The sequence below is a fragment of the Triturus cristatus genome, chromosome 10 (assembly GCF_964204655.1).
Source record: "Triturus cristatus chromosome 10, aTriCri1.1, whole genome shotgun sequence".
In the NCBI taxonomy this organism is placed as follows: Eukaryota; Metazoa; Chordata; class Amphibia; order Caudata; family Salamandridae; genus Triturus; species Triturus cristatus.
In genome coordinates this window covers 755,507,437-755,530,280 of record NC_140593.1, presented here as the reverse complement: position 1 = coordinate 755,530,280, position 22,844 = coordinate 755,507,437, and the positions used below count along the sequence as shown (strand labels likewise).

At 44.1% G+C, this 22,844-nt stretch overlaps 1 protein-coding gene across 2 annotated transcripts in view; it reads right to left on the bottom strand.

Moving 5' to 3' along the window:
- The window catches only part of ALG1 (ALG1 chitobiosyldiphosphodolichol beta-mannosyltransferase), a 236,930-nt gene that overhangs the window by 181,615 nt on the left and 32,471 nt on the right, over positions 1 to 22,844 (bottom strand). For both annotated transcript variants that reach the window (XM_085628273.1, XM_085628274.1), the window contains exon 2: positions 15,830 to 15,907. In XM_085628273.1, coding sequence (XP_085484399.1) covers positions 15,830 to 15,907 — 78 coding nt within the window. The remainder of the gene's footprint in view (positions 1 to 15,829; positions 15,908 to 22,844) is intronic.

Genomic DNA, 22,844 nt, shown 5'->3' with positions numbered 1-22,844 from the left:
GTTCAAATGTGTCATTCGTATGGTCTGATGTAACGCAATCGAATCTTACATTTCCTGGCAGTTACAATAATAAAGGATGAAAGGCCAGCAGAAGCTGTGCATAGCATCGCCGAACCTCTTCGAATTGTTGCCCAAAATTATTATTTTTTTAAAAATCTACAAGAGAATATGCTCATCCAGAACAGAGCCAGCTACGATGCCTCCTACAGAGCTTCATATTCTTCATGGTGGCACTTCTATAACTTTTTCATTTTTAAAAAAAAAATGTGCAGCCTCCCTTTTATAAGAAATGACTTTGCTGCACTGATTTTCTCAGCAAATTCCACCTAATGCACCAATAGGTCCACGTGCTATACCACACATCCCCACAGTCTGAAAATAGTAAACGCTGAAGCTTTAGACAATGCAGAAGAGTGCCTTAGACCTAAAAGACATTCACGTCGGAGAAAAGGAACAGAGATGTGTGGAAGGCACTTCAGAAACCTAACGGGAAGCTTGGAAGTCACAACAGAGATGACAGAATAAGGGGCAGGGTTCTTGCTAGGCACTTGTCTAGGGGCAGGCTCTCAGTTATCCATCAGTGCAGACGTGTAAAGCCTATTTCGGGGACTGGTTTCTGAATCAATGTTTGAGAGTACCTGCAAGCTCCAATATTATTCTGGCACGAAGACATCCCATGGAGGAAAATGCTTTACCAATACATGTGTTATTGTATTGGCAATTGGAATGTCACTCTTTAGCGGACATGCTCCTATCACCCAGGGGCAATACTTAAAGGAGCACAAGCCTGAAAAAAAGATGGAATACAGCTGCTCCTCTTACCTGTTGTAAGATTCAATAAAAACAAAATCTGCTCTTTACTAAAGTGAGAAAAAATGGCAAAACAACTACTTGGATGAAAAAAGTATGCCTCCAAAATGAAAAAAAAACTTTGAGTAAAAAAAAAAAAGAGGAATTTCAAAATCATTCTCTGCCAGAGAACACAAAGTACTGAGGTAAGATTGGCAACTCCACTTCTGAACTCATTTAGCCATAGTAGGATCAGCAGAACCTAGAATCATGATTTAAAGGCGCAGTCATCTTTTACTATTTTGCAGTTTTAAATTCTTTTGTCTGGTTTCACATGTTCGAAACGTTTTCCAGTAGCGTGAAAGCATAACAAATGTTTTCATAAATGAACTGAACTTTTAATATTAAAATATGCGTCTTTCCTAGTGGGGGGGGGGGGGGGCTCGTGACCTAGAAGTATTCACAGCTTATGAACCTGGTGAGGATGCCTTGATGGAGAAATACTTTTAATATATATATTTTAATAAAGATTTGGAAATCATGTAAGCAGTATAACATGCATATGTTGGGAAAATACGTTTTACTGATAGCAGTTCTTTTACAGGCATTTTAATACATTTGTTCTTCAACTTGTACTTCTCAAGCATAATAATGTCATTGCTCTACAGACGGAATTGTAGAAGTTGAAATTCAAAAGGTTTGTCTTTTAGTATGCAATCATCTTTTCATCATCCAACACTTGACGTCCCCGCCATGACAGATCATCACGTGAGGCAATAAGTTTGCGGGAAGGGAATCTCAGGGATTTATTCCTTATCCTCCTCCCTGCAGACGACAGGTGCCTGTGACAATCCTCTGATGAGAGGTAAACTGAAGAACATGTGTACCAAAAGTTGCACCATCTAAACTGGTCTCGGTGCAGTGCATCTCCGATACTTCAAAGGGCCATTACAGGGGGCAGCATCTGCGGTATCACTAAGAGTACTGGGTCCAGGTGTGTAGGCCATATCTTGAATCCCAATCTGAAGTATCGAGTCTAAATGTAGAGGCCACATCTGAAGCCCTGGATCACGTTCTGTAGAGTAGCAGGAGCACAGGACACTGGTTAAAGAGCCAAGCTATATATTCATCTGTCACAAACGTCTAGTCATACTATGACATGGGGAAAGAAATCATCCATGTTGACAAGAGGTGACAAGGTGTGGACCCCGTGTTTATCAGATGGTTCCCACCAAGTATTTATTTAGAAAGTTTCATAAAGCCGGGAACATTACCCATGGGTATCAGAGCGCTGTACATAAACATCAGATCTTGGTTCAGGTCATTCATGATCAGGTTTTACTGCCAAGTCCGTTCCAAGACATTCAAAGTACGCTACATGGGAAATCAGCATCAAAGCAAAATGTTTGTGGCGGCACGTCGATGCATGTCTGCTGGAGTAGTATAGTTTCCTTGGGTGGCGTCCTGTGGGTGGAACGCCTAAGGACCTGTAATGTATGCTAGAAATCTGTTGAGTAGATGTTTTTTTACTTCTTTCTTGAAAGCATGGGTTTAGGGATTAGACGTAATCCAAAATGGGAGTGGGTTTGATATTCTTGCTGCAGATCTGAGGAAGGTGTGTGTGGGTCTTCTTTTGCTTGATTCGGAGGGGAAGGGAGTGGGCATGGGGGGGGCCTTCCAGGGATGGAGTTACGACTCCATAAAGAGTGGCTTTTTCCTGAAAACTTGAGCTTATATGCTATTAGCCTAGGTGTCTTAAGGTGCAGGGTTTTATGCGTCATGCATGCCATCTTCAATTGTATTTTGGCTTCTAGTGTGAGCCTCTGAAGTGGCTTCAGAGATGGTGTGATATGATCGAAATACATCGTTCCTGTTATTAATCTCACAGAGGCATTTAAGATTGTCCTTAGCAATGCCGTATGTGCTTTTGGCAGGCATGTTAGGGTTGGCTCCCGTAGTCCAGTGTGGACACAACCAGGGATTGAATCACAAGCTTAAAGGCTTGTGGTGGCACAAAAGGTTTTAGTTTCGTAAGTAGACTGAGCTGGTGATTGGTACTGTGAGTGGCTGCACTGATGTGTGCTTGCATGTTAAGGTTTTTATCCGGTGTAATCCCAAGAGATTTTGTTGCTTCGATCATAGTGGGTATGCAGTTGATGGCACCCATTTATGTATCTATTGGCGATAGGGACAGCAGGGCAGCGAGAATAGTAGGAATTCTGTTTTCATTGGGATCAATTTGGGGTGGTTCAGCGATACTCAAGTGTTGATTTTCACAAGAATGTCATTTATTCCGATATTATCCTGCTGGAAATTTTGAAGTAGAGGTGAGGGTCACCTCTTTACATGGGGTATGCAATGCTTGCAATTTCCAGGATCTCCGTCAGCGGTTCCATGCATAGGTTGAAGAGTGTCCGCAATCCTTGAGGTGCACCCATTCTCACCGGATGAGTCTTGGATAGTGAGTGTCCCAGTTTAATTAGTTGAGAGCAATTATTAAGAAATAAAGTAAACCATTTGAGAACGTTACCCGAGAACCCTATTCTGTGTTCAAATTACTTCAGAAGGCAGTCATGATTGACTGTGTCGAAGCAGTATGAGAAGACAGGAGTGGTTACAATCTGTAATGATGCGAAGCCTTAATCTTGTTTTGAGACATTTATTACATGGACACAGAGCAGTCCACTTGCTTCCAGTATCCCAGTCTCCAGCAACTGACTAAAAAAGAATCCCTGTAGATTCTACGTGGTCATGACTACACAACCGTAGTTCTTATCCATGACATCACTACATCTTCCCCCTACTGAACAAACAAAAGAAAACTACAGATAACAGATGATAAATAATAAAAAAGAGAAAAGAGAAATAACTGTTAACATTGTTCAATCAGTCTTTGAGTTTTTTTTTGTATCCTTTATGTTCTTCTAAGAGGAGCACAATCACGGATATCATCCCCTTCTCTGTAGGTTTCATTTGAGGGGCTTACAAACATTTTAAAATGTGCTTTATTTCTTATTATCACTTTATTTTCATTCTGAGCAGTGACAGCTGAACCTTTCATCTTAGTCACTTCCAAAGGAGATGGGTGATATCTACTCATAGACTTTCTGGTTTGATTTTGCCTTACCAACACCAGATCCCCTATTTCATCATTTCCTCTGCGAACATACTTTCTTTGTTCTGCATTCTTCTTCATTTTTTCTTTCATTTTCTCATCTCTCTTTGTAATTTGTGTATGTTCTTTAGGAGGTCTTAAAGGCATTTGTGGCAAGCGTGTCAGTCTAAACTGGCCAAACATTTGCTCTGCAGGAGTCTTTCCAGTCGACCCATGAGGTGTATTCCTATAGTCACGTAATACTTGACACACAACTTGATTTACGGTAATATCTGTTAACTTTGCCCTCTGCACACATTTTTTTAATGTGGCCATCAGTCTTTCCGCTATAGCAGTTGCTTGTGGCCTGAGTGGGGCAATCTTCCTATGTTTCACACCCATATATTCAAGAAATGTTGTAAATTATTTTCCATTAAAAGGTGGACCATAGTCTGTCTTCAAAACATTTGATATACCCCAAGCTGAAAAAATGTCATCACGAATAGGTAAAATCACAGATGCAGAAGTAGAGGTCACTGTTTTTATGATTGGAAATCTAGAATATTCATCAATCAGAACAAAAAGATAATGTCCAGAATCCAGAGGTCCATAAAAATCACATGCCAGATCAGACCAGACAGGATCTGGCAATTTAGACATTTGTAATTCTCCAACAGTTCTTTCCCTTGTGGTGCATTGACAAAAATGACAAGACTGCACAATCTCTTCTACTGACTGTCGAGTCTCGGAAACCACACTTTTTCTCTTAAAATACTTTTTGTTGCTGATATTCCTCTATGACCTTCATGTGCAAGATTAATGACACGTCTCTGCAAACTGCTTGGAATAACTATCCTGTTTCCTCTAATAAGAATACCAGAAGTGGCATTCGTCAATTCTTCTTCAATATTTTTGTTGGCAAACATGTCTCTTCTGCATACTCCCGGTTGAAACTTCGTTGAAACATTTACATGCTTCCATCTATTTAGGTTTTTCATTCTTTTTACTTCCACTAAAGTATTGTCTTTGTCAGATTCATGAATTAGTTCTTGTTCAGATATCACTTCAGGAACTGTTGACTTAATATTGACATTTATGTGGTTTTCTGTATCATATATTTCAATTTTATCCTCATCTGTTGGATGCCTAGACAAATAGCAGCAGCAGGATTATACTCTTTTCCTGGCTTATGAATTATTTTAAAATCATAGTCCATTAACCTCAAGCCCCATCTTTCAATCCTGAGGGGTCTCTTTGCTTTCGGATTTCCAAAAATAGTTGTGAGGGCTTGATGATCTGTTACTATCACAAATGTTTTTCCATACAAAAAATCATTATAGTGCTCACATGCCCAGACTACCACCAAACTTTCTTTCTCCGGTTGAGAATATTTGTTTTCTATATTCGCCAGGCTTCTGCTAGCATGTGAGACCAAAAAACGTGGGGCATCTTTTCCTTGTTTATGTTGAAACAAAATAGCACCTAGCCCCACTGGACTTGCATCTACCACAATTTCTGTGCATAAGTTCGGATCAAAGTATTTCAAATTTGCTGCTGCTGCTATGTCACTCTTTATTTTCTTAAAAGCATCGTTGCATTCCTTACTCCAAAGGAATGTTTTATTCTTTTTCGTTAACTCTCTGATAGAAGAGCTGGTAGTAGCATAATCTTTAATATAATGAGAACAGTAACTGGCCATTCCTAGAAAACAACGTAATTCTGTAATGTCTTTTGGACAAGACATTGCCACAAGAGATGACACTTTCTTTGGGTCCGGTCTCATTCCTTTACTTGAGAATATAGGACCATAGAATGTCAATTCTGATTTCAGTGTTAACCCAGCTTTCATAAGCTCTTGACAAACTTCTCTTAGTGCTTGATCATGTTCACTTTTTGTTTTTCCAAACACAAGAATATCATAACTGTAGTTCATTGAATTTTTTAGTGGTCAGATAACATTTTTTATAATTTCTTGAAAAATCTCTGCAGCTGAGCATATACCAAAATTGAGTCTTTTGTAACTAAATAAACACATATATGTTGAGAAAGTCGTAATATATCTTGATTTTTCATCAATTTCCAATTGATGATATCCTTTACACAGATCAAATTTGGAGAAAGTTGTTGCCCCATTCAGAATACTAATCATGTCATTCAAATGGGGCCCAGTATATGTCTCTCTCTCTATTGCAGTATTCGGTATTCTCATATCAACACAAATCCTAATTTGGTCCGTGTCTTTTTTTGGCCCTATGACAATCGGAGACACCCAAGGTGCCGGACCCGTAGCAGGCTCAATTATGTCCTGTTTGAGTAGAGAATTGATTTCTACTTCAACTTTACTCTGCATGTGAACTCTCCTGTGCATTTGTGCTATTGGTTTCACTTTTTCATTTATGTGCAACAAAATAGTCTTTCCTTTCAAGTTTCCAAGACCTTTCGTCAGAACAGGAAAGCCTTTTAAAACATGGTGTTCTGTTGTCATACGAAACGTCATAGCCAATAGTCCCATTAACTGAGCTGTGACATTGCTTAACAAACATGGCCCAGCAGTTTCTCCTTTCAACACATGTACTTATTCTTTCAGAGATATCTTTCCATATTATATACTTTCTTCAAATTTCCCTAAACATGTTACAGGTTCTTTTGCACCCCATTGGAAAACTTTTACATTTGACGAAACAAGAGGAAGTTTTTTTTCCATTCTGTCATACTCAGTCGTACACATGATATTACACGTTGCTCCGCTATCAAGCACAAACAGAACTTTTTGGGATCCTACTAATATGTCAACAGAAGCTGTTTTTTCAATACCTTCTTTTTTTTAACAAGTGGATTTTCTCACCCTCACTTCCTTCTGACATTAGATATAAACGCTCTTGTTCAAATTCATCAGCGGAAGAATCTTCAACACTTGTCTGACATGCCTTGTACTTCCTTGACGTTTCCACATTTTTACACCATCCTTTCTTTTGAATCTACATACAGCAGCAAAGTGATTCATCCTTCCACACTTTTTGCACTGTTGTCCAAATGCTGGACATGTATTCATATGTGGAAATAATTGTCCATATCTATAACATATTCTTTTTTCTTTTCTAAAAAGTGTTGGCTTATCCATTTCCTTTTTGAAGTTTGTTGACTTTTCCACTCTATTACTATTTTTTTCATCTTTCTTTTTATCTTTTTCTTCACTTTTGTTGTCCTTTTTTGTCATTTGGTGAACTTGTTCTAATGTTTTAACTCTTTCTTGTTCCATGTTATTTGCATGTTTTTTTGCTTAAGCCTCAGTACGTGCCATATGCAAAATTGTTTTTAAAATCATAGGTTTTTTTGACGAAGTCTCTTCCGGAATTCTAGTGAATTAAATCCTGGAATGACTCTTAACCTGACAGCTTCTTCATTATTGAACTTATCAAATTCACAGAACATGACTAATTTTTTTAATTTGGTTACAAACTCATCAATTGTTTCGTTGTCTTGTTGACATGTCATGTTGAAAGTGTATCTTTCAAAGTCTACATTTCTTTGTGGGTCAAACCTTTCATTCAAACTTTTCATGATGCCTTTGTACGTGTTTTTATATGCATCTGGGAATGTAACAATAATATCTTCCACTTCATCACCCACTAAATTGAGTAGTAGATCTTTTGCTTGCTCATCGGTATACTTTTTGCATGTTGCCTTAAGAAAATTTTCAAATCGTCTTGTCCACGTTTCCCATCTTTGAGCAATTGTTTGCTCATCTGTAACATCAAATGGTATTGGTCTTCTATAAATTGCGCTGGACACACTTTCCTCTTGTTCATCTATGTGTCTGTGTGTAGACACACTGTTTGAATTTTCACCTTCTTCTACTAATATAGTATCCATATTGTGATATTTAGTTGTTTAATACCTTTAAATTTGTTTTTAATTAAGTTTAGCTGTTTAATTACGTTTTATTTGCTTAAAACCAAGTAAAAATTACTTTGCCTGATCTTAAGATGGTCATGTGGTATTTCAGTGCAATGTCCCAAAACTTGCCTGACTCCAAGATGGCCGCCGACTTTTTGAACTCTCGCGTTATTTTCTTTTGCCTGAATCTAAGATGGCCGCCAATTGTGACATATCAGACGAAGTCACGCGAGATTTGCTTACACATGCTCACATTCATGGCAATCAATTCTGCTCCTCGGGCTGCACCGGTAAGCAGTTTTCCTTATTTAAAGGTATTTAGCGCGTTTTCTACTCAGCGCGTTACACAGGCAGAAATATACAGGCAGTTTCTTGTGTATTTCTGATTTCTGATCATGACGATTTCTTCATTCAATAATGACAGTTTACAGCAAGCGCTCTTACCGCAATTATAAGAGCTGAGGCAGGCGAGGGGTCGCATCGGCGCTCGTCGCCAATCTGTAATGATGCGAAGCCTTAATCTTGTTTTGAGACATTTATTACATGAACAGAGAGCAGTCCACTTGCTTCCAATATCCCAGTCTCCAGCAACTGATAAAAAAAAGAATCCCTGTAGATTTTACGTGGTCATGACTACACAACCATAGTTCTTATCCATGACATCACTACATCATCCACTATTTTTAGTGTGTCGTCCATTATGTGTAAAATGGCTGATCTGTGGTGTGTCCAGGTCTAAAACCTGATTGGCATGTGTCGAGTAGGTTGAATTGCTCAAGAAGCTGGCATAATTGGTTGTTTCGCTAAAAAGGGAGTGTTGTATACAGGTCAAAAGTTATTTAGATCTGTTGGATCTGTGTCAAGTTTTTTCAGGATGGGAGTTACTTGCGCGATCTTTAAGCAATCTGGTATAATACTTTGCGTTAGAGATATGTTTGTGTGTGTTTTTTTCCAAATGGGGGAGACAAGTTGGCTGAAAATGTTTCTGATTATAGAGGGGTGTGGATCATTGATTTGTGACGTTGGTTTCAAAGACATGATGATCTTGCCAATTTCCTCTTCATCTGGTGATTTGAATTTGTTCCATGTTGCTTCATTTTTGTTTTTGATGGGATATACATAAACCTCTGTGTTGCTGGATTTTGTGGGCTCTAAATGAGCTATTGGGTTATTGTTTTTTGCCATCCTTAATTCTTTTCATTGTCGAAGGCAATTGCCCTTTCAATTTTCAGTATTTTGTCTTCAAGAAAGGATGCAAAGGCTTTCCATTTCTCCGTGGAGAGGTTTGTAATGATGTTAAGCTTGTTGGAGCTGACCTGTTTGACGATTTCAAGGTGTTTTCGTGGTCTATTAATGGCTGAATCAAGTTGAGTTTGGAAGAAAGTTGTGTTAGTATATCATATATTCTTTTTGTAGGTGTTATTTGTTTACCCCACAGTTATGTAAACTGATAGGTGGAGGGTACATGTCTCCATAGACTCAAGTCGAATCGTCTTTTTTCTTCATTTAGGTTCTTGTTGAACCAGGTGTGGGCTGCTAACTCTATTATGTCTGTCATGTTATTGTTGCTGGCCTGCAATTGTTTAACATGTATTAAAGTTTTGTCACTGTTAGCTGGGGATTATTCAGATGGTCAGGGAGGATAGGATCGCGATTAGATTCTGAGGTAGATTAAATTGCCATGGGATTCCAGGAAGTTTCTTGGTATGTCTATAACAGGTCAGTGATTTCTTACCTGGATAACTGATTGTGTGTTCTCTTGGGCCGGCACGTACCATCAGATACTGGTCTTGTTGGACAGGGCTGCATGCTTGATTTGGGTGTGCGGGGTATTGTTATCATGGTCGGGATCTAATCCATGTAGCATCTGTGGCTTACAATTATGTATGGCGAACAGGGCCATTTGTAGGGTTGTAATGGTCATTTTCATATCCAGCCTAATGTTGACCATTATGTGTTCCAGCCGAGCGAGACAGTTGTGCCACTGAGAAATATGTTTGTATTAAGCATTCAGGTCAGACACATGGGAAGCGTCTCTGGGTTTTTCTAACTGACAATCTCTTAGGTGTGCTGTTCTGTTTGTGTTAGCTATTTCTTTTCTGTAAGTGGAGGTTGGTGTAATCTGTCTTGCAGGTGTGCTTGATGGGAGTGTGCGTCTGTTGGCTTGAACCTTTTGTTCTCTGTTGGTGCTGGTTTGCCATCCTGTCGCCTAATTTGGTTATGGTTTGTGGTGATCTTGAGATGTATGTAGGTGAATTTGACATGGCTTTTGATTATATGGAATGTAGAGGATGGGGGTTATGCCCTGTTCTGATCACTCTATTCGTAGGTGGGTCTGTTGCAGTCGTATTGTTTTTCTGGCAGAGTCTAGAGGGCTGGCGTGCCGGAGTGCCTTGGTTATGGGTATTGTGGGGTGTGGCTGGAGACTTATCAAAATAACTGTCTTCTCTGGATGCCATCGGGGTTTGATGGTCGTTGCTTGAACGGTGGGGTAGGATTCCATCTCGTGGTGCAGTTGGATTATAGTGTGTGCATCCATAACTGACAAAGGAGAAATGGGACCTCTCACAAGCATCATTGTGGTATTGTTCAGGTGAGTATTAATAGTGTCTATGATTCTGGAGAAGGGGGTTTGGGTGTTGCAAGAGTGCGTGATGAATGTATTCTGGTGAAACTGTAGGGGAATTTGTTGAAGCGCTCCAATTAGTCGGGAGATCTGCTTGTGAAACGTGTTTTTATCTTGTAGAAAATCTGGTAGGAGATTTCTAGAGTCGTGTTGGAGGCATGTACAAGTATATTACCAGTTACCAGTCTTGTATATTGATATTGTAGCCCATCTCAATGCAGAGAAGCAACACAAAAAATATTGTGGAACACATCTCAGGAGACTTGTGATACAAATCTCTTCGGCAGAAGAATATTGTGTTTGAAATGGAGAATTACATCGGAGGCAGATAAGCACAGGGCTACTATTCCAGGGACATTTTGTAGGACGTGCAACCATAGAGACAACCATACAAATAACTATGCTCAAGGTAAATCTGTTAACAAAGGTAAAACATGGTAAGTTCTATCACACAGCATAGAGCCTGTCTCACTAATGAGACTCACAGTAACAGTCATATTTCTTCCATTTTCAACATCACCAACCAAATAAAATTGGTTACAACAGACTGCTACAATAACGGTTAGCTTACTCCTTTTCGAACTTCTTTTAATTTCTTTTGGGAGTCAGATAAGACTTGTTTGCTTTTTCTGCTCTTGGTTTGGGTCTATTGTTCCTTATCCTTTTAACAGTATTTATTTATTTGTGTTGTTGATTTCACTCACCCCGGGAGGACAGAACCGCCTACGTAGCTGAGCGGGACCGGATCTTTGACGACCATTTGACTGCAAGATCATCCCTCTTCTCTGTCCTCGTGAGAGGCGTGCAGTTCTCCATATTTTGGTTGTGCACTCCTATATTGAGAACGCCTCACTTAGGATAAGTATATCCATAAGGCATCTGCATGATAATTTAAATACTGTTCACATTATCTTTTTGGTTTTACTACTGCAGGGAGGGATACCAGCTTCCTTTGTGCCCTGATGAAAGCCATGGACCCCTAGGGCCTCATATTGGCTGAAACATGTTGACATGCATAGGGTCATAGGGCCACTGAATCCTGGGAATACCCTACTTTCCTGTTTTTAATAACCACTATCTCTCCACATTAAAGGGATACCTGGAGTTGATGGTGGTTTCTTAATCTTTAAACCCCCCCTGACTTTTTTTTCACACAAGAGCTCCCTGGAAAACGGTTGAGCCCACCCTGTCCTTTAGGAGCCAGTGTGCCCCTTTGATGAAGCATGACACTATTAGAGTGTGGAGGGGAATTTAACAAAGAGGTTTTGCGCCCAATAGTGGTAGTAGCAAACCATTACACCTCATAGGGAACTAGTCAACTTCAGTATTATTTTTCCTGTTTTCATGTTGGGCTGGATACTGTTTTGTTTGTGGTTACTGTTTGGGAGGACGTATCCGTTCCCACTTGCCTGTTGTGGAAGTACCTCTCCATCCTAAAGACCATATGGCCAGTATTGTACGGTTGATTTTATACCACCAGCACATTTGTCTGAGTATTAAACTTTGTGTAGGCTACTAGGATATTTCCTGTTAAGAGATCTCTGGAACCTTTAGGACCAGGCATTTTGTATGTTTTACAAGAGCACACATATGCGCCTGCAGCCACCATTCAACTGTGATCTGCTTTCCAGCCCTATGGCCGAAGGGTGTTATACATTATATCATTCATTAGGCATGATGATATACAAGGTAAGGTGTAGAGGCTTGCTACACAGGTTATAATACCTCACTAACTACCCTTCCTAACAGTCTTCCAAGTATGAACATGTAGGCCCTAACAATAATATTTCTGCAGGTATCCAGTCATGATGATACAACATGACTAATACACTATGCACTCATTCGACATAGCATTGCTTCAGTTCCTGCAATGTGATACACTAATAGCCTCTAAGTTGTGCAGCTGTGCAAATAAGCTAACAGTACGTGATTGCCATGCAATCCTGCTTGGCAAACAAGCTCTCAGAAATCGATCCCAGCAACAAATAAATAAATGCGCTCATTCAGCAATGGGTTGCCATTCCATCAACTGTTCCTATTAAAACAGAACCAAACTTAATTTGCAGACAGCAGTGCACTGTTGTGGCTTTTTGGGTGAAAAAGGACTGGGTACGGCCACAATCGATTGCTAGTATTAATACAAGCAATTCTTCCATTGTCTTACTGTTGTTGCAGAAGATACCCCAAGTTAAGCCCAAATGTGGTCCTATTCTCACTTTTCCACAGGACTCGATCTATACCTCACTAATGAGGCCTCAGTTAAAAACAACCAGACTTTGGGAGGGTTTGTGTTTACGTCTAGAAAGGACAATGTGTGGCAGTCAGGCTGGACTGTTCTAATGGAGAAGGATCAAGTGTAATTGGTGTATGGAAGGTCTCTGGCTGGAGTAACAAAGCTGATGGAAAAACAATGGACTACAATGAAGCTTGAGCAATCACCAGTGACTGAGATTAATTCAGGCATTCCAGCCAGCAGCCCAGTCACAAGAGCCATGTGAAGGTATTCTGGAAGTGGTTACCCAGTCAGACTACAACATTACTGCCAACTCTTCATATCAGCAGACACTAAAAGTCTTCGAAATGCTAACTCACTTCACCTTCCACTCTTCCCTTTCCTCCCAACAACTATTCAGCCAATTCGAAAAAGTCTTAAACTTCGACATTCGCACCCAGTTCAGCTTTCCAAAGCCATCCATTACTTGAACATCAAGGAAGTTGGATGGAAGTTTAGTGATCCTGTGCAGTTATTCATTGTAGTATTTAAATCTGACCATATGCTGGATAGTCTCATAGGCTATATCAAGAGTCAGGTCAGTTTCCCTACTGGCAGAAGCTAACTAGAAGGCCCTAATTTCAGCCTTGGAGTTGCCCAACTATGATCGCTTTCAAAAAGGAGGTCAAACACTACTTCCTTGAAAACAAAGAGTTTGATATCTTCACAGCACTCCACAGATGATCCATCTTGCAGAGTATATCATGTTCATTCATGTAGTTCAATTGTATATTTCTTTATATAACTAACAGAAGTGTCTCAATACCCCCTCTACCACATATTATTTTTGCCATTGCCACGAACCTCTACGTTCAGACTTATCTTTGATGTAACACGAGTACTTCATTTATATCCTTTCTGTCCGAAATATTCTGCAAATTAGTAAACGGCAAACCAAAAGAGTAGAATGAGGCTGTTCTGCACAGAAAAAGTGATAAAGGGACCACATTCCAACTAAAAATGCAGTGAAGGCAGCAGTAAAAGCAGGTCAAGAACTTAAATGGCCTGGAAAAGAGCAAAAAAAGGAATCAAAGTGTGAAAGAGAGAGAAAAAGATCGAGACCATTTGTCACATCCACAGTTTTGCAACAAGCAAAGAAAGGAGAACATTATATTAAATCAATGCAGGTGGTTAAATGCACCCACATCCAGAAGAAGCACAATGTCATAGCAAGAATATATAGGGAATTGGTACAGGCAATGGAAATAATAGGATCTACACATTCTCTGGATAACAGTTACTGTATAATTGTCAATACACACAACAATTCTTTTGCATCCCTACTTAAATATTTTCAAAGGTCTACGAACTCAGCCCACAAAGGTAATAAAATTCACAATACATGGTTTAATAAGGAATGCAAAAGAGCTAAAAGTAACCTCAAATCTGCCATTAAGAGTAAAAATCTAGTTTTGATCAGAGATGCAAGGGAAATTTACTAAAGTATACAAGTAGTTGTGAGGAGATAGCAGGAAGAGCAGAACTGGAATGATCTGCTCACTGTGACAAAACTAAAGGATAGCAATATATTTTGCCACATAATGGTCAATGGGGACCACAGTAATCCAAGTAATATAGTTTGCCATATCCAGCCTTGTAAATGGATCAAAAACGTTGTCGCCCTGTATATATACACACACACACACACACACACACGGATGAGGGTAATAGTTTGGAAGATATACTCATAACATACTCACTGTTGATTAATGCAGAACCACTAAAGATTGCGCTTACAGATACCTTGCATGCAATAAATGCATTAAGTCAGACAAGGCACTGATCGGATACCCAGGGATATCTTCCTAGATTAACCAGAATTCTGGGCCCCTTAATCCTGGGATAAAACTGACAACTAATATGCCTGGTACATGCAAATCAATAAGAGTACCATAAAACTACAACATAACATTTCATGCATCTATACATGGAGTGTCGAAACCTACCTCTACTAAGTTTGTTTCCACTGCCCTAGAAATATATAATGCCACAGCTTTAGGTAGTGCAGACTGTGCCACAGAAGTGTGAGGTCACTCCCAGAAGAATAATCTTGCAACAGCGGAAAGAAAATGTCTGAAATCCCTAGTCAATTTGTCCCAGTGCACCCAGACCCTGCCACAACTTTTGGACATGGGTTTAAAAATCGACCTTACAAGGGGCCTCTCCTAGACCACTATTATTTTGGGGAAGGCTTTGTTGTGTTGAGGAAGTGGCACAATACCTTACAAAGTCCAATGGGTCAACAATGTGAGCTCTTTGTTGATATGGAAGAGTAGTTGCCCAACAGAGCATACCATCCTGTGGTAACAAACACACAGCTAAAATAGAAATACTGGCAACAATTATTTGAAAGAGAACATGTTGCTTTCAGAAATAGGTCTTCTTTGGCAGATTTTCTGGACTTACCCGTTTGAAACATTTCTGATACTATTACGCCCCACCCCTACAGCAAAATCATTGTATATTAAATTTAATTACATGCCTTGTGTGTAATAAGCCAGCCACACCACTGGTAATGAATTTTCAGACTTGTAATGAGGCAGAGGAATCAGTGTCCCAGCTACTGTTTTTCTGTAATACCTATGTAGCTCCAAGGAGAAAGTGGATAATACTGATTTGTCACTATGTTTTGCTTACGATAGTTAGATCTGATACCACTATAGGAACACTATATAGTTTGGCTAAGTATTTACACTTGGTCTGGTGCATGAGAAAGAAATGTATTAAAATGTTGCTACACAAGCACTTTAAAAACACAGTTGCATTGCCTTTACTGAATCATTTTATCTTCGTAGTAACACCACTTGAAACATTGATCTGACGGGGCTCAAATAGCGAACTATATGGAACCTAGCATTGTAAATAATCATCAATTGCAGTATAATTTAATGCTGTTTTTGTATCTATTTTTTGTATCTTTATCTTTTATGGTTTTAATTATCCGGAATAAAGATTTCCTGATAATGACGATGATGATTAGATCAATGCAGAATTGCAAATATTGGCCTCAAATGCATGAACTAGTCTTTTAATGGGCAATACAATTCTACATAGAATCTTTTTGCCTCATCACTTAAGCGTACTAATACAGGTAGTTAGCTCCATTTCCACATCGCCTACTGTCCGAATTCTCAAAATACATTATATTTACCTCTCAACAGGTTAACTTCAGAAATTGGCACAATCTTTATCCTCTCGTTAGATAGTATATCCTTATGTGGTTTTGTACCTTCAGAAAAAAAGAAAAAACTGTTTATTTTAAAAATATATGTTTAATTTCACAAATAATAGCTCAATTTCAAAGTAAATATATACTTCACTTCTACAGAAACTCTGTTTGCTATGGCTGCACCCTAATCAAAAACAAAAAAGAGCTGGTTTACCATTTGCTTCTATGGCTACATGTAAACTAGAGCCTGAAATGACCATAACACAGGAAATTAACACCTCCTTTAAATTATAACCCCACCTGTATACAATTGTCTTTGGCAATGCAATAACAACCATAAGGTTAACAATAACTTCTTTCCCTGCACTTTAGAAGTAAAAGGCCTCTGTCAGAATGAGAGAGTTCAGTCAGAGTTCTAATAATGATTTGTGATGACGCTTTCACAACAGAACGATCTGAACATGACAGAAAGCACAAGTTACTACCTGTGTAACGATATATCTGTAATAGATATTAGTTAGTGATAGATTCCTTACCTTAGAATATCCCTAGGCGTCAGACTGGATCCGGAAAGTCTTTTGTAGCAGTACTCCTGTGCGTCAGTAGGTGGCGTAGTGTGGCTCCGCGTCCGTCACTGGCGTCGTAAGCACCGAGAGGACGTCACGGAGGCTACTTAGGTGCCACCCATGCGCGCTGACTTCAGTTCTGTACACGACTTTCCGCGCCAGGAATGCAGAGCCATGCAAGAAACTAACCACTGGTGCCATGAAACTAGGACCCTAAAAAGGGGGATGACCTTAACCCTAGAAATCAGTTCGCAGAACGGGGAGGATGGGAGGGGCGGTACGGAATCTATCACTAACTAATGTCTCTTACAGATATATCGTTACACAAGTAGTAACTTGGGCATCTGAAAGAGACACGTTAGTGATAGATTCCTTACCTTAGAATAGATACCCCAGCAATACCAACCCCGGTGGTGGGTCTGCGAATAGATTACACCAGAAAGTCACGGAGAACAGAACGGTCAAAGAAGCCGTCTCTCCGGACCCGACTGTCAAGGCAGTAATGCTTGGTAAACGTGTGCAGCGAGGCCCACGTAGCTGGCTGACAAATGTCCTGCAAGGGGACGCCGCGTCCCAAGGCAGTAGTGGCTGCAGTTGCCCTGGTAGAATGGGCACGCAGCCCCACAGGAGGCTCCTTCTTAGCCAAGGAGTAACATGCTTTGATGCACAGAACGACCCACCGAGAGATGGTCCTTTTGTGCACAGCCCGACCTTTTTTGGCGCCCACGTAGCCAACAAATAGCTGGTCTTACACCCGGAACTGCTGTGTACGCTTCAGATAGAATGCGAGCGCACGTTTTGGGTCCAGACGGTGGAGCCTCTTTTCCTTCCTCGAAGGATGCAGAGATGGAAAGAAGGTAGACAAAGTGATGGTCTGCCCGATGTGGAAGGGCGTGACCACCTTTGGCAAAAAAGAAGGACGGGTCCTTTACACCACCTTGTCCGGATGAACAGAAAGGAAAGGAGGTTTGGAAGAAAGAGCCTGGATCTCAATCACTCTTCTGGCAGAGGCGATAGCGAGCAGGAAAGCCGTCTTAAGAGTAAGAAGACGCAGATGACAGGTATAAAGGGGCTCGAAAGGAGAGCACATCAGATAGGTCAAAACGAGATTCAAGTCCCATTGAGGCATGATGAACGGCACGGGAGGAAACGTGTGCGTAATGCCTTTCAGGAAACGGTTAACAACCGGGGACTTAAAGAGAGAAGGCTGATCTGGAAGCCTCAAAAAGGCGGAGATGGCCAAAAGATAACCTTTGACAGTGCCCAGAGCAGAGCCCTGCTGGGCCAAAGAAGGAAGGAACAGAAGAACTTCAGAAAGAGGGGCAGAAAGGGGATCCACAGCCTTTGCTCTGCACCATGCCACAAACTTTTTCCACCTGCAGGCGTATACCGTTTTAGTGGAGGTATGCCTGGCTGCCAGAATGACATCACAGACTTCGGGAGGAAGATCGAAAGCTGTCAACTGTCGCTGCACAATCTCCACGCATGGAAGTGGAGGCTGGATAGGTTTGGGTGGAGGACTGTCCCCTGCTGCTGCGACAGAAGATCCTCCCGAAGAGGCAGACGGATTGGGGGCTCGATCGCCATGCTGAGTAGCTCGGGATACCAGACTCTTCGTGCCCAATCCGGAGCCACAAGGATGACTTGGGCCTGGTCGCGCCGAATCTTCTTCAGCACTCTGGGTAGAAGTGGTATAGGCGGAAAGGCATACAATAGACCGCAACTCCACTCGCGACGAAAAGCGTTGCCGAGCGAGTGCCACCTTGGAAATTCCAACGCGCAGAACTGCTGACATTACGCGTTCTCTACGGTGGCAAATAGATCTAACCAAGGCTTTCGCCACTGCAGAAAGAGACCTTGCACCACGTCCGAGTGCAGACGCCATTCGTGATCCATCAAGCACCGGCAGCTGAGTTCGTCCACCCTGGCGTTCAGAGAACCTGCCAGGTGTAGAACCACCAAGGTAACGTTCCAGCCATGTCCAGCCATGTCCAGAGGCGCAGAGCCTCCTGACATAGGCTCCAGGACCCCACCCCACCCTGTTTGTTGCAATACCACATGGCTGTGGTGTTGTCTGTGAACACCTGAACCACACTACCCCGGACAGAGAGAAGGAATGCCTTCAGTGCAATCGGATCGCCCGCAGCTCCAAAAGGTTGATATGGAGCCGGGACTCCGCCAGAGACCAGAGGCCTCTGATCTCTGCCTCTCCCAAGCGGCCTCCCCATCCCAGGAGGGACGCATCCGTCACCACTGTGTGCTCCGGTTGGGGAAGGGAGAGGGATCTGCCATTGAACCAATTGCGATTCGTGAGCCACCACTGCAATTTTGGTGCAGTGCCCTCCGAGATCTGGACATGAACGGACAGGTTGCCCTGATAGACCGCAACTCCACTCGCATCGAAAAGCGTTGCCGAGCGAGTGCCACCTTGGAAATTCCAACGCGCAGAACTGACATTACGCGTTCTCTACGGTGGCAAATAGATCTAACCAAGGCTTTCGCCACTGCAGAAAGAGACCTTGCACCACGTCCGAGTGCAGACGCCATTCGTGATCCATCAAGCACCGGCGGCTGAGTTCGTCCACCCTGGCGTTCAGAGAACCTGCCAGGTGTAGAACCACCAAGGTAAGGTTCCAGCCATGTCCAGCCATGTCCAGAGGCGCAGAGCCTCCTGACATAGGCTCCAGGACCCCACCCCACCCTGTTTGTTGCAATACCACATGGCAGTGGTGTTGTCTGTGAACACCTGCTCCACACTACCCCGGACAGAGAGAAGGAATGCCTTCAGTGCAAGTCGGATCACCTGCAGCTCCAAAAGGTTGATATGGAGCCGGGACTCCGCCAGAGACCAGAGGCCTCTGATCTCTGCCTCTCCCAAGCGGCCTCCCCATCCCAGGAGGGACGCATCCGTCACCACTGTGTGCTCCAGTTGGGGAAGGGAGAGGGATCTGCCATTGAACCAATTGCAATTCGTGAGCCACCACTGCAATTGTGGTGCAGTGCCCTCCGAGATCTGGACATGAACGGACAGGTTGCCCTGATGTTGCGCCCACTGGAACTTCAGGTCCCACTGCAGAGCCCGCATATGCCATCTGGCATGTGTCACCAGCAGGATGCAGGAAGCCATCAGGCCCAGAAGCCGGAGGGTCATCGTGATTGAAACCCGGGACAGAGGCTGAAAGATCGGAATCATAGCCTGAATATCCCGGACTCACTGCTCGGCAGGATAAACCCGAAACAGCGTCGAATCGAGAACCGCTCCGATGAAGGGGAGCTTCTGAGAGGGACTCAGGTGCGACTTCGGCACGTTGATGAAGAACCCCAGCAAATGCAGGAGGTCGGCTGTAGTCTGAAGGTGGTTGACAACTGCCTGGGGCGAGCCCGCCTTCAACAACCAGTCGTCGAGGTAGGGGAAGACTGACACCCCTGACCTGCACAGATGAGCTGCGACCACCGCCATCACTTTCGTCAACACCCGAGGGGCGCTGGTAAGGCCGAAAGGGAACACGGCAAACTGAAAATGCCCCAGGCCTACCATGAACCGCAGGTAACGCCGACAGGACGGGGATGTGAAAATATGCGTCCTTCAAGTCCAACGCTACCATCCAGTCTCCAGGGTCGAGGGCAGCCATGACCTGAGCCAGAATCAGCATTTTGAACTTCTCCTTCCGGAAGAAGCGGTTGATGTTCCAGAGGTCCAAGATGGGACGCAAACCCCCTTGTCCTTCTTGGGGACCAGAATGTAGTAGGAATAACAACCACTCCCTACTTCTGGCCCAGGAATGCACTCGATGGCCCCCTTGGCCAAGTGGGCCGCAACTTCCTGCTGGAGAGTCGCCAAGTGTTCCCCCAACATGCGGTGGTACCGAGGTGGCATGGCTGGAGAGGTGGACTGAAAGGGAAGGGAGTAACCCTTACGGATGATCTGCAACACCCACTTGACTGATTGGATAGCGTGCCAGTGGGGGAGGTGATGGCGAATCCTGCCACCCACTGGTGTGGGGTGCTCCACAAAGCTCGGATTAGGAAGGTTTGGAGGTAGAAAAAGCGGGGGCGGAGGTGGACTGCCCCCCACGCTGATTTCCAGACCCACCCCTGCGGAAGCCGCGTCCGTGCTGAGGCTGGTTCTGCACAGGCTTGCTGAAGGAACGTGCCTGGGCGCCCTTGCCTTGGCCACGAAAGGAACGAAAACCAGGAGTGGCTGGGATATTCGTGGAAAGACCCAAGGAATTGGCCGTGGCCCGCGAGTCTTTAAAACGCCAAACAGGCGAGTGCCATCAAAGGGCATATCCATGAGCGAGCTCTGGACATTGGGGGAGAAACCAGTAGATCGCAACCAGGCGTGGCGACGCAGCGCCACAGTCGTAGAAATCGCCCTGCCCAATGAGTCAGCCATGTCCAAACCACACCGAATGGTGAACTTAGCCGCATTCTTACCCTCAGCTACAACCTGGGAAAGAACAGCCTGGACCTCCTCAGGACACTGAGGCAACACCTGAGCAACAGTATCCCACACCGCGTGGGAATAGCGGCACAATTAGCAGGCGGTGTTCACCGACCACAGCCCCAAACTGGCCGAAGAGAACAACCGCTTACCGAACTGTTCCAGCTTCTTAGAGTCCTTATCCGGCAGAGCCGTGGGAAAGGCACTCTGCGACGTCGAGGCTTGGATGACCAGACTCTCAGGCGTGGGATGAGTAGTCAGAAACACGGGGTCACCAGGTGCCGGGCGGTGACACCTGGCGACATTCTTATCCACAGGGGCCCCCGTGGCCGGCCGCGACCAAGTGACCAACAGGACGTCGGTGAGGGCGACGTTGAAGGCAAGCAGTGGCTCTGATGAAGTAGACGCCGTCTGGAGCACCTCGGTGAGGAGGTTGGTTTTGAGGGCCACCATAGAAAGATCGAGTTTGAGGACCTCAGCAGCCCGACAGAGCACCATCGTGTAGGAAGCGCCCTCCTCCATTGTAGGCGGGGAGAGGCAAACCCCGGGTCAGAAGAGACATCGAGGTCACCGGCATCCTCCAGATCGTCCACCCAGTCCTGTTTTGAGTCACACTGACGGGCAACCCAGTTATCCTCCATCTCCGTTGCAGGAGGGACCAGCCGCAGCGGTAGAGCCGGAGAAGGGACGAACGGCGTTGGAAACGGAGCCAGCCGGGGTTGGGCCGGCGCAATGTCCCAATGCGGATCCCAGGCAGGAACAAAATGGTCCTGGAACCGGGGTAAGGGCGGAACGAATGGCACCCACTGCGGCGCTGGAGGCGGAGCCGGCAGCGCCAGACCTCGTGGCGCGGGGCCGGAGCCAACGGCGTAGGATCCTGTGGTGCTGAAGCTGGATCTGCTGGTGGCGCCGACAGGCCAACAGGATCTGGACACAGGACCGCGGGGCCCGAAGGCGTGCCGGCAGGAGCCCGAGGCCTAAAAAGGGGGTCCATGGTGGCAAGAAACTCTTGCACCTGTTCGGGAGTCGCCGACGGACCCGGGTAGGTGGGTAGGCCGCAAGACTCCCAGGCTCCAAAGGAGCCGCAGGGGCAGAACCCCTGTCCCCCTCGTCCGCATCCGAGGACCAACGGGGGGACGTCGGAGAGCTAACACGCTTCTTCGACTTTTTTTTATGTCGTCGCTTACCGGAATCCGAGGGCGAAGCCTTGGAGCAGGAGGAGTGACAACTGAGGCCTCGCGAGCGGTCCGGGTAACGGTCCCTGGACCTGGAGCGGCGGTGGGACGACTGCCGGGCCTCCAGCAGTTTCCGGCGCCGCTCCCTCAAGGCCTTCGGGGCCATGGCCCGTCAGGACCGGAAGTCGTGGTCGGTCTCCAGGCAGTAGAGGCAAACATCATGGGGGTCCACCACCGACATATTGCGACGGTAGGCCCCACAAGACTTAAATCCAGGCATACCTACGTGCACCATGAGAAAAAAGGGGGAGACAAAAGTCTCAAAAGAGTAGTCAAAAAGTGACTAAGGTACGTGCTCTATCCGGATCTGCGCTTGCTGGCGCGGAAAAAGAAAGAACTGATGTCAGCGCGCATGGGTGGCGCCTAAGTAGCCTCTGTGACGTCATCTCGGCGCTTACGACGCCGGTGACGGACGCAGAGCCGCACGACGCCACCTACTGATGCGCAGGGGTACTGCTACAAAAGACTTTCCAGATCCAGTCTGACGCATGGGGATATTCTAAGGTAAGGAATCTATCACTAACGTGTCTCTTTCAGATATAATGCATGTTTATGCTGGATCCCAGGATAGTTCAAAACTAACAACAACCCTGTAGAAAACCTAGTTCTCTGTCCCAGTTACATTTCTGAGGGAGGAAAAACGCCCTATGGAAAGAGCCAAAAGGATGGATAGGGACACAGAAGCATTAGAGGGTTTCACACTGGGAGGTTTGTCAAGAGGCAAACCTTTGACCTGACGATTAAGTCCTCCA